Below are 12,240 nucleotides of genomic sequence, written 5' to 3' on the forward strand. Positions count from 1 at the left end.
ACTACTTAAACTTAAGCTTTAATTAGAACTTATATTTAGTACAAAAAATTCAGCTGAACTTGAGAGCAAACTTTTGAGTATTTTTCGCGTTAGTTTTTAGAGGCGTGGCGGGGGCGGGCGGGTTTTGCGGGCAGCAATAAAGTTTCGCATTTCAACTTAACCTAAAGGGGGGGGGGGGGGGGTTGCGCATCATTTAATAATGTATGTATGTATTAACAACTTGAAACAGGCCAACAAGGCCCGGACAAAGCTCCTTTAAAACCCTTTTCGAGCCACATCGGGTCGCTTAGGCGGGCGCCTCTGTTGGCGCGTGGCAGCCCTCCACGTTCTCGGGCCAATCGCAGACGTTCTCCTGCGGATTAAAGACCAGGTTGGCCGGGCAGGGCATATGATGCTTGCGCTCGCCCTCGCACATATAGTAATGCGTGCAGTCGGCCCAATCCTTGTGGTAGCTAATATGCCCGTCCTCCTCCGCGCAGGTTACATCGTGCGCTGCACACGAGAAGAGTTTAGTTAGCCAAATGAACTTGCGATTAATTTCCGTTTTACAACTTACGATCCTTTGTTGTGTATGCGCCGCGTGGACCGTGCGACTCGTAGGGTCCATCGTATTCCAGCGCAACCTTGTAGTCCTTCAGCTCATCGGTCAAGGCATTCAGCAGCGGATATTTGCCATTGCCGCAGCGTCCGGAGAAGTCATCCATATCAATCGACCAGACCATGATGCCGCCAAAGCCCTGCTCCTTCAGCCATTCCGTCTAAAAAAGCAGAGTATATAGTTGTAAATATTAATAAAGGTATACTTTTTAATTTACGAAAAGAAATACGAAGCGGGACTCAGAATGGCAAAATGAACTACTTAACTATAAAGCAACTCAACTGAACGACTCAGCAATTTGAAATATGAACCACTGAACGAAAGGCACTTGAATTAACGATTAACGTTGTCCAGAACTGAATCAAATGAACTAAATATAACTAATGAACGACTGAACGATAATTTGGGACACAAATGAACGACTGAACGATTAAATACTGCAAATGACAGTTGACTTAACGATTAACTTGAACGTTGTTCAGAACGGAATCAAATAAGGTACTTAAATAATGAACGACTATTTAGAACACAAATGAACGTCTGAACGAATCATTACTCCAAATGGCAGTCGAATTACCGAAGATTAGTTAGATTAGATTTTGCCACAACTTACCTTGGTTTTCAGTGAACGTTCGTCGTCGAAGCCCACCCATTGGTTGCCTCGGTAGGCGAAGGGTACCTGCTGCTCCGAATCCCATACGAGAGTTGTATTGTCCGCTGCCAGGAAGGAGCAGACCTCATAGTAGCTAAGGAAGCCCGCCTCGCTGGTGAACTTGCCGGCCTTGCCGCCGCCCGACGAGGGTGAACCGATATCGAATTGTGTATCGTTGACCAGCTCAAAGCTGCGTCCATATGTGGGCATGCCGATGAGCAGCTTCTCCTTGGGCGCACCCTGTTTCACCCATTCGCGTGCGCTGTAATCGACAGTCAGTTTCTTCTGGTAGCCGGTGGCCGATTCCAAGGCGAACAGCGGTGAATTGTGGCCCACTGTGCGCTCCCACTGGCCATGGAAATCGTAGGTCATCACATTGATAAAGTCCAGATATTTGGAGATTTCCGGCACATCATAGCCGGCGGCGATTGCCTCAAAGGAGGCGGGCACGGCAGCAGTCAGCAGCAGACGTGGCAGGCCCGAAGATTTGGCCTCACCCTCGAAGGCAACACGCAGCTCGCGCAACAGATTTACATAGGCAACACGATCCTCGGCGCCGCGCGGATACTCCCAGTCAACATCCAGGCCGTTGAATTTGTAATCCCTCAAAAAGTCAATGGCTTCGTAGACGAACTGATTCATGCGGAAGACGTTCGAGGTGAGCTCCTTGAAGGGCGTCGAGCCAAAGGCCCAGCCGCCAATCGCCAGCAGGATTTGCAAATCGGGATTTGTATCCCGCAGGGCAATAACGCTCTCATAGTTCTCGGGATCATCGTCGGTGGCCTCCGTCAGCTTGTAGTCCTGCAGCGTGGCAAAGGCATAGACAATGTGTGTGCAGAGCTTGGGGTCAATGTTGTCCGGCTCGAATTTGCCAGCTCCAGGACGCTTGGCAGACCAGCTGGTCAAGTAACAGAAGACCTGAGCGGGACGAGCTGCAGGTAAACGAAAAATTGATTATTTAGATGATATATGCTATGGTTAGTCCATTGATGACTTACTGTTCTGTTCAATGGCATTCGCACCCGACTTGATACGTTGTTTCTTCTGCGTCTGCGGCTTGCGCACCTTCTTGAGAACCTCATCAACCGAAATCTTGATGGGCTCCGGTTTCTGGAAGTCGAAATAGATGAGATTAGACTAAGTATAGATCATGGAACATACAGAAGCACTTAGTAAACCTCATCATTTCATAAGAATTTGAATTGAATTTGCTTTCATTTAAAGAATGTGAAAAGTACCAATGTAAAGAGCTAAGTTCACGAAAACAACCTAAGATAGTTGACATTGGTTCAAATCGTGAACTGGTTCATTTACAAATTGAATTAGTTTTCATTCAAAACAATTTAAAGAACCAACGTAAAGAACTAGGTTCACGAAAAAAAACCCAAGAACGTTGACATTGGTTCAAATCGTGAACTAGTTCATCTACAAATCTTTTGTCCGCTTACAACTGTGCTTACCTCTTCTTCGATGTCCTCGAATGTGGCTGCAATGGCTGTCCAGTTGACGTCCTTGGCCTCCTTGCCGCGCGATATGCCAAGCAGCTCCTCGCGCATGGCGCCAATCAATGGATACTTGACATTGCCGCCGCACACCTCGCCCTTGAAGTCGTCCATGTCAATGGTCCAGACCATGGCGCCGCCAAAGCCATTCGTTTTGATCCATTGCATCTTATTGCGAATGGCGCGCTCATCATCGAAGCCCACCCACTGATCACCGTCGACCATGTAGGGCACCTTCATCTCCTCGTCCCAGACGTAGACGGCGCCATTAAGCAGCATCTCGCAGATCTCGTAGTAGGCCAGGAAGCCGCTCTCCTTGGTGTAGACGCCCTCTCGACCACCGCCCGTGGCGGGCGCATTCGGTCCATGCTTATCCGTATTGGCCAGCGTAAAGGAGCGTCCATATGTGGGCATGCCAATGATCAGCTTTTCTTTGGGTGCGCCCATTTTGACCCAGAGATTGGCGGCATTGTCCACCGACAGCTGCTTGCGCCACTCCGAATCCGACGAAGGGGCATAGCTACAAACAGAGAGAGAGGGCTTCATTAGAGACTAGAAAATATATAGGCTGATATAATTATTCCCTGATAGAAAAGGGTTAAGCACTGATCCATCTTGGAGCTGGAGACCTTGAATTCGGTTACTTACAGTGGTGCATTGTGTCCCGTTTCGCGTTCCCATTTGCCGTGGAAATCGTAGGCCATCAGATTGATAAAGTCCAGATAGCTGGCAATGGCGGGCACATCGTAGCCGCCGCGCACATTGTCCGGACCGACGGGCACAGCCGCGGAGAGCAGGAGACGTGGCTGCTTCAGCTCCTGGGCCTCGGCATCGAATGCCTCGCGCAGCTCCTTTAGCAGCAGCACAAAGTTCTTCTTGTCATCGCTGCCCTTGGGGTACTCCCAATCCATGTCCAGGCCATCGAAGCCGCGTTTACGCAGAAAGGGTATAGCCGAATAGACAAACGTTTGGCGCGTGTAGCGTGTGGCCGACATGTCCTTGAACTTCTGTGTGCCAAAGGACCAGCCACCAATGGCGAGCAAAATCTTTGGGATAATTCAAAAATAACAAAATAAATAAACATATATAAAAACGGGATATTGCTACGTGATTTGAACCAGCAATCTCTCCCTTGCCGATTCGACGTCAGCTTCCCAGCTCTTACGGCTTGGGCTGTATGTTGATGAGTCAGTCAATCAATCAGTCAGTCAGTCATTTAATCGGTCAGTCAGTCAATCAGTCAGTAAATCAGTCAGTCAGTCAGTCAGTCAGTCAGTCTGTCAGTCAGTCAATCAGTCCATCAGTCAGTCAGTCAGTCAGTCAATCAGTCAGTGAGTCCGTCATTTAATCGATCAGTCAGTCAGTCAGTCAATCAGTCCATCAGTCAGTCAGTCAGTCAATCAATCAATCAATAAGTCAGTGAGTCAGTCATTTAATCGGTCAGTCAGTCAGTCAGTCAGTCAATCAGTCAGTCAGTCGGTCAGTCAGTCAGTCAGTCAGTCAGTCAGTAGGTCAGTCAGTCAGTCAGTCAGTCAGTCAGTCAGTCAGCCAATCAGTCAATCAGTCAACAAGTCAGTTAATCAGTCAGTCAGTCAACAAGTCAGTTAATCAGTCAGTCAGTCCTTCAATCAATCAGTCAATCGAGAAAAGCTAGTCTATCTATATAGATTATATACCGACTAAAACCCAGCTTACCTTCAACTTGGGATTGGCCTTGCGCAGATTCATCATGCGCTCGTACAGGCCAGGCACATTATCCTTGGTCTCATCGTTCGATTCATAGGAGCTCAGCTTGCCCTTCTTCAGCCAGCCGAAGGCAAAGATAATGTGCGTGCACAGATCGGCGGGTATATCCTCTGGCACAAACTTGCCAATTTTTACACGATATTGCGACCAGTTCGTATAGTAGCACACAATCTTTGGCGTTCCATCGTCCACCTTTGTCTTTTTGCCCTTCAGCGATGAGCCGCTGGCCACAAGCGCGGTGCCGCCGGCAGCCGCAGCTGCTGCAGCAGCGGCTCCACCGCGCAGCTTGGACTTGGAGCGCAGACGCGTTCGGGTCACGCGTGTGGTCGAGGCGGGCTCCTGATCGATGCGCTTCTCAGCGACGGGCGCTGCCGTTGACTTCTTGGAGGTCAACAAATTGCTGCGCGAGGAGCTGCTCACCGTGGTGGGACGTCGCAGACGCCGGCGCGTCTTGGCTGCAAATGAAAAATAATGGAAAATGTAATAAAAATAATTTATATATATTTTAATTTGTTTCTTAAGCTTTTTTTACTGTAGGAATTTTCTGATATTTTACAAGAGTATTTTATCTACAGCTTTAATGTGTATGTCGTTCAGCACTGACCCAAAAAGCCATCAAATGACAGCTGAACATCATTTGCCTCTCAGCACACTCGAACATCAATCATTGAGTATCGATTATAGCTCTTGCAACGTCGATCACAAGCACTTGATGGCATATATCAAGTGGCTATTATTTAAAATAAGTCTTGAGCTGTCAGGCAAATTAACTTTGATTATATTCCAGTCCATTTGAAAATGTCTGTCTATTTAAAGTTTTCTTGTTTTAATGAAGATGCAGATAATATGTTTACATTAATGTTACTGGCTGTACGTAAATACTTGGGCAATTAATGTGGCTGTTTAATACCTGTTTTTCGTGAATTTAAAAATGATTTTAAATTGTCGCCAGCTGAAATAACAATGCAAAATTATGGCGAATGTTGCACGTCAGCGTCAGCGTCAGTCAGCTAAAGCGTGCAATTCGCGACATTTCTGCTTAAAACCGGTCCAAATAAATATTTCATCTAGCAGCGGGCCTCTCACTGCGCAAGCCCACACAGCAAAACAAGGCAAAACCAAACAAAACAAAGACCAAGACGAAGTGTTCCATTTATGGACCTCGGCTATGCGAATAAGCGCATGCAAGTGTTTCAGCTTTTGCTTGTGCTTATTTTTAACTTGCGTGTGGCTCGCAGTTCTAGTGCCAGCTAAGTCGCTCGGTTTGTATCTGGGGATATAGCTCAGTGGTAGAGCATTCGACTGCAGATCGAGAGGTCCCCGGTTCAAACCCGGGTGTCCCCTAGGTAAACTTTTTACATACAATTGTTTTTAACTGCACTTCAATTCAATACTTGTTATCTGTTTGTTCTATTTATAATTTAAAACACGAACTTGTTATTGCTTGGCGATTGTAGCTCCATTTGTTGGAGCTGGTAGTGTGGGGATATAGCTCAGTGGTAGAGCATTCGACTGCAGATCGAGAGGTCCCCGGTTCAAACCCGGGTGTCCCCTTGGTAAACTTTTTTGTGTTGGCTTTTGCTTTAATTTTCTATTTTATTTAAACAAAAGGAACGGGTGTGGTAACAACTAATCGGGGTTATTTAGAAAGTGTGCTGCACAAAAATCACCAAAAAATAAATTAATTTGTTTAAGTGTGGTGGATTAACCAAACTTTTCCTTTGTCTTTTTTAAAATGGTACATCGACACATGGCAATCCCTTATAAATTATAATTTATTTTGTGTTTATCTACCGCTCTAATATTGATGAAAGTATTTTGCAACATTACATCATTAAAATATACAATCAACTAGCAAAAGGTTAAATATTACCACACAACAGCTTTCAATTGGCTGAATTGAATGTTTATCCAGCGAGCGTCCGCATGGGGATATAGCTCAGTGGTAGAGCATTCGACTGCAGATCGAGAGGTCCCCGGTTCAAACCCGGGTGTCCCCTGATTTTTTTATTTTATTTTGAATAACTATTCACTGATTTTTTTTCATTAGGAACAGCTTTTTGTTACAATATTCAATCAATTTCAGCAATAATTAGCTGCACATTAATTATATAAACATCCATTTATCTTAATTTAAAGTGGTTTGGGTTGTTTTTATTGTTCAACCAATTTAAAAACTGTTTCGCATGTTCGAAACATGTTTTCTTGATTTATCAAAGCATATAGCACATAACGCAATGTCATTTAGGAAACATGTTGCTCTTGCTGTTTCATGATAATGGGACAGATAAAAGCAATCAAAGCACAAAGAAAACAACAATAGCTGTTTATCAACTTCCGCCTCAGCGGCATAGAGACCCACTTTGAGGAGGAAACTCCCACACACACAAACTGAATGCTGTGTTAAAACTTTAGCAGCTGTTCTTGGCTAAATTGGCGCTGCTTACATAAGTGGGGATATAGCTCAGTGGTAGAGCATTCGACTGCAGATCGAGAGGTCCCCGGTTCAAACCCGGGTGTCCCCTTGGTAAATCTTTTTATACTTTAAATCATAATATTTAGTTGTTTTTTTTTTCTGTCTACTTACTCTGTGCGCTGTCTGTGGAGGGCGAGAGCAAAACAATCAGCAGACATATCACAAAGACGATTCGCAGCAAACGCGGCGGCAACTGTGAAAGAAACAAACATCAACATGTTAAACGCAATTAATCAGAGTTATATGTACACGATTATTTTGTATAAATATTATAAAATGATTTATGTGGGGGCAGGGCACGTCAGGTTTCAGCAAATTACGTGACACTCTTGACAGCAATGGATTTTAATTTGCCGCCGTGAGAAGGTCAGAGCACGTTCATCGTTCGTCAGTCGCGGCCCTTCAACCATCCACTCTCCACTGTACTCTCCACTCTCCACTCCAGTTTGTTCACACCGAAGTGGCGCCCAAAAGATTACAGACAAAAGACGCGTTAATGACGCCAAGCGGCCATCTCTTGACATTGACCCAGTTAACGAGTCCGAGACGGAGTTGGAGTTCAACCACGACCTGTGTCCAAACAATAAGCCTCTTCACTGGACGGAGACAGTCGCTTGTCTCAACAACTAATTAAAATTATTTAGAGCTCTTTATTATGCATATGTGAATTGTATTTTTCTTTGGATTGTGTGTTACAACTGAAGCAATTTTCGGTGACATCTTCGCATTAGTATTGCCAATGACAATGTCAAATCGAGCGACTGTCTTGACTTTGAATAATATCAAATATACTTATATGCGACCCACACTGACCAAAATCAACCCTACGCAATAGCTAAACAATTTCGGATTGCATGGACAATTGCAAAAGGCATTACAAGTAGGTCTATCATGATGATATTGTCGGGGTTTTTAGGCATATCTTTGCATGCCGCAAGACTTGTTGTAGAAATAACTAGAAAACGTATTTGTTTTTTGCAATATTTTAAGCATATTAATAAATAAATTGTTGTTGAAATTATTTATAACTGTTTTCATTTGTACAGCATAAAAGTTTGCTACTGGCTTTGAACCAGCGACTTCTCGCTAATCAATTTATGACCAATATGCAAAGCTGCAGAAGCCGTTCTTGTGCAAGATTTATAAACCTTTGCACTGGCATATTAATCTTCATGAGCACCTTTTTAACTGTTCTTTAATGGTTTCTCTAAGCATTAGCTTGGCTTATGATATCATAACTTAACATTTATCTAACTTCTTCAGCGATTACCTGTCAACGGCAGCTGCTTGGTATTCCATTGGCCGATTGCCATTAAGAACACGTTACACAATTGTTGACTGTTGGCTGTTGGCTGCCTTTCACCGACAGTTAGAAAGAATTGGCCAAAATTGGCACAAAACGTGCGACGCATTTTAAAGGCCGCAAATTACAGTTAGAGCCGGACGAATGGACGCGCCGTGGCCAAAAGAGGTTCGCATCAAGGTCGCGGCAAATCACACATAATTTATGATCTGGCCCCGGCCATAAGACCATAAATCTGAGAGCTAATAAAATTCTTGGGCAGCATCTGAGCTGCAGCCAAAAGTGAAACTGGTTTAGACAATGCTCCCCCAACTTATTCAACTTATCTATAATCAGCAAACTTCTCTCGGGCAATTCACTTAAATGTTTTAGCCTCGTTTTGGCCAGCCAAATTATTGCATAAATTAAAAATCAGAAAGTTTAACAAGAAGGAACAGCAAGCCGAAGTTGAGATACCCTTGCGAGCTAGCAGAGATATTTGGAGAATTGATAAGGTGATTTACAAGAGAATGAAGTGTTTTTTGCAACCCTTAACTTATCTAAAATCAACTAACTCTTCTCGGGCAACACTTTTAAATGTTTTAGCTGAAGATGAGATACCCCTGCGAGCTCTGGGATATATCAGGAGAATTAATAAGGAGATTTACAAGAGAATGAAGTATTTTATGCTCCCCTTAGCTTATCTAAAATTAGCCAAATTTTTTCGGGCAACAAATTTAAATGTTTTAGCCTCCGCTTGGTCAGCCAAATTAATGCATAAACATGAGCAGCAAGCCGAAGTTGAGACACCCTTGCGAGCTCTGAGAGATATCAGGAGAATTAATAAGGAGATTAATTTTATGTAATAACACATTAAATGCCCAAATGGTAATACCCTCTAAAAGGGTATACAAGCAAAGAGTTCGCACCCAAAATAACATCTGTCGGCTCACAAAAAAGGTTCCTTATTGCGTGAAACGGCAACTGAGAAGCTGAGGAGCTGGGAGGCTGGTAACTGGACCAACTGGTTTGTGCGGCATCTCGCTCTGTCGCGGCGCGGAAATGAGTTGAGGTGAAAACATCTCTAAATGCCTTTCATTTTCTTCTCTGCGAAAGCGAAATGGCCAGAATCTCCGCTCCAACAGCTGCCAGTTTTCAGTTATAGCAAATCATCTTTTCGCGACCAAATCTCGCCTTCGATTGCAGAATTACGTAAATTACGTACAATACAATTGTTGTCCATTTCGGGCAATTGTTGTCGGCGACGCCGTGCAGCAAGTTGCCAAGTATCATTAGCGACCAGAGAGTCCAGCGGCGCCGCTGGAGCACAGCCAAGTCGTGGTCCGTGGATTTGCTTTGCTGTCGGTGCGAAAGCCGCGCCAAGCATTTTTGTGGGTTTGCCGATTACTGTTTGCTGGTTACGACAGCACTTAACAAAAGTCAATAAGTAATAGGCAGAGAGGTAGCGAGAGGGAGACAGGGCTAGAGAAAGAGAGGGGGGAGAGCGAGAGGGCGAAGCGAACACAATAAGAGACAAGCTAACTGCATTCCAAGCCATAGATTGGCTATTTTTCCGATTGCGCAAAAAAAAAAAAAAACAGAGAGGAAAATTAAAGAAAAATTAAGTACGAGAGAGAGATAGAGCTCGCGTGCACATACCCTGTACGCAAACTCTTGCTAAGAGATATTCGCACTTTGCATAGTGGATTGAGTTCCCTCGGAAGAGGCTACGAAGTCTCAAAGAGACGTACAGACTGACCTGGCTATAGCGACTCAACTCATCATCATCATCATCTAGTCTCGTCTACAGTCGAAGCTACCCGCTTCTTGCCGGGCTACAGCGCACAAAAATGATGTTTGTTTTGTTGCCGTCAGTTATATCTGTCGACAGAATATGATCATTTAGTTGGATATGTCTGCGGCTGCAGTCGTCGCCACTTCATCTGAAGTCAGACTCTGTGAAAACGAAATCCTAACGCTCGAGTTTCAAGTGTTACTTCAGCCCACAGACATGAGTGCGCCTTTCGTTTCGCATTCATCGGATATCAAATATAATATTTTGATCTTTTGCAGCTGTCTGCCTGCCGCGGGTTTTCACTTGCACGCAAGAAAGCGCATGAATTGCAATTTATTTGCATAAATTTTACACATTTTATTTATTTATGTTTCTGCTTATTTTTTCGCATTTTTTTTTTTTATTAACAATTGCGTTTGTTGTGCGCTCTTTTTGTATTTTCAGCGAATTGCGCAAAAAGCTGCATTAATCATGCTTTGCAGTCGCAGTCGACGTCGGCGCGTTTGTCGCTTAAGTCTTTCGTTTATGGCGCTGACTGGCAAATGCATTCGCTTGCATTTCGTTGGCTAGTTTTGTATTTGAAATGAAATTTATTGAAATTTTCGTTTAGTTTAGCTCGGCGCTGAGCATTTAATTAAGCTGCCTGCCTTTTGGCTTGACCGAAATTCAGCTCAAGGTGAGGCGCACAAGAAAAAAAAATACAAAAAAATATAAAATAATATTAAGAAAAAGCAAAACAAAATAAAACTCTACTCAAAATGGAAAAAAGAAAACTTGCGGCAAAGTTGGCGACACGCGCGAGTTGTTGACTCTCTGTGTGTGTGTGTGTGTGTGTGCATTGGCTTAACGGGCTTTAATAAGTCAGCAGTCATAACTGTTTGGCAACAGTTGTTATTTTTTGTTTAGCTTGGCTTTTAACAAAAGGTCTGACGGCTTGGCAAACCTTTTGCATTGTGCTTTTCGTGTTTTTCCTTCTCGTTTGGGCTCGCCTTACAATTGCGTTAATATGCGCGCACCTGTCCTGACCAGACGACCTTGCGCAATCTGGCCAAAGCCTCCGTTAACGCAAACAAGTTTCGGCTTGGAGACAGGCAGCCACACACACACACACGCATGCAGACACATGCAGCTTATGAGTCAGTGCTCATTAAGTGCAGCAGAAACTGGTTCACTGACCAATTAGAATAATACTAAAAATTGCGCACTTCCAAACTGGCCAAAACAAGCTCCGTCTCGAATTACCTTTAAGATTCTGTAAGAGCTGGGTGTGGAGCTTGGGCCAGTTGCCAGTTGGCCAGTTACTTCCTGCTACAGCATAACCCTGAAACGGCCATTGGCATCAGGCTCCAGCTGATACATTAACACAAAAAAAAAAAATATAAAATTTTCATGCTGTTTATGCTTAAGAGCACGAGTGCAATAGTCGAAAGGGGTTGGACTAGGGTATACCCTGAGCCCAGCTGAAGATTCTAGCTTCTGCCAGGCAAACATTAAAAAAGCCCTTAGCTCAACTTTATATATGGAATATGCTTTCTTTGATCAACTTGGGTACTCATGGTCCGATCTTTGTGAGGTTTTCAAGGCTTGCTTATGGCACAGCAATCTCTGCTTATACCTAAGCGCAAGGCTCCACCTTCAACAACGGGTTCTCTTGAGAATGTGTAGATAAATATTCTAAATAGGTTAATGTAAATAATAAAAAATTTCCTGAACTGTAGATGCTTTACAAACAGCTACACGCCAAGTTGGCTGTGTCTAGCGCCTATAATTTTCGAGCTAAGTTCAAAAAAACTGCACTCAAAATCGATATTTATCGATATTGTGGAAAATGGAGGCGCTATCTATATGGTAAGGGGGAATGCTTTACAAGATTACATTCTTCACGTGGTTAGATCGACTTGCAGTTGTATACTTCTGCTAGTTATAAACACAAAATAGTATACCCCTTCTGCCCATTTTTTTTAATGGGTATTTGTACTGCAGAGCCGTGACTAGTCAGCTATTTAGTGGGTTAGGCCCACGCACCCACTAAAATTCTGAGATGCGACAGATTTTTATGTTTCACTTTTTAAATGGCTTAAACGTGCGCCCGGCCCGCGGCTATGAGTCAGCCATGTCAGGCATGCCAGCTGAGGAGCTGTCTACATAATTGTGGCCATTATTCTTTGGCTTGGCTGAGATCTCAACAG

The 12,240-nt window shown here is 43.9% G+C and overlaps 1 protein-coding gene and 4 non-coding genes across 5 annotated transcripts in view; 4 read left to right on the forward strand and 1 right to left on the reverse strand.

Moving 5' to 3' along the window:
* Window positions 1–226: 226 nt before the first annotated feature.
* The window catches only part of LOC115762868 (probable chitinase 10), a 30,624-nt gene continuing 18,610 nt past the window's right edge, over window positions 227–12,240 (reverse strand). The window contains exons 3-10 of the mRNA XM_030705243.1: window positions 7,086–7,167; window positions 4,448–4,953; window positions 3,401–3,798; window positions 2,711–3,272; window positions 2,249–2,360; window positions 1,212–2,182; window positions 557–758; window positions 227–492 (exon numbers count right to left, since the gene is read on the reverse strand). Coding sequence (XP_030561103.1) covers window positions 287–492; window positions 557–758; window positions 1,212–2,182; window positions 2,249–2,360; window positions 2,711–3,272; window positions 3,401–3,798; window positions 4,448–4,953; window positions 7,086–7,167 — 3,039 coding nt within the window. The 3' untranslated portion in view covers window positions 227–286. The remainder of the gene's footprint in view (window positions 493–556; window positions 759–1,211; window positions 2,183–2,248; window positions 2,361–2,710; window positions 3,273–3,400; window positions 3,799–4,447; window positions 4,954–7,085; window positions 7,168–12,240) is intronic.
* On the forward strand, window positions 5,771–5,842 carry Trnac-gca. Its single transcript has one exon. It is a non-coding gene; the product is annotated as a tRNA-Cys (tRNA).
* Trnac-gca lies at window positions 5,981–6,052 on the forward strand. The gene has a single exon. It is a non-coding gene; the product is annotated as a tRNA-Cys (tRNA).
* Trnac-gca lies at window positions 6,427–6,498 on the forward strand. Its single transcript has one exon. It is a non-coding gene; the product is annotated as a tRNA-Cys (tRNA).
* Trnac-gca lies at window positions 6,952–7,023 on the forward strand. Its single transcript has one exon. It is a non-coding gene; the product is annotated as a tRNA-Cys (tRNA).

Source organism: Drosophila novamexicana, unplaced genomic scaffold (assembly GCF_003285875.2).
Source record: "Drosophila novamexicana strain 15010-1031.04,08,12 unplaced genomic scaffold, DnovRS2.1 tig00000644-arrow-pilon, whole genome shotgun sequence".
In the NCBI taxonomy this organism is placed as follows: domain Eukaryota; kingdom Metazoa; phylum Arthropoda; class Insecta; order Diptera; family Drosophilidae; genus Drosophila; species Drosophila novamexicana.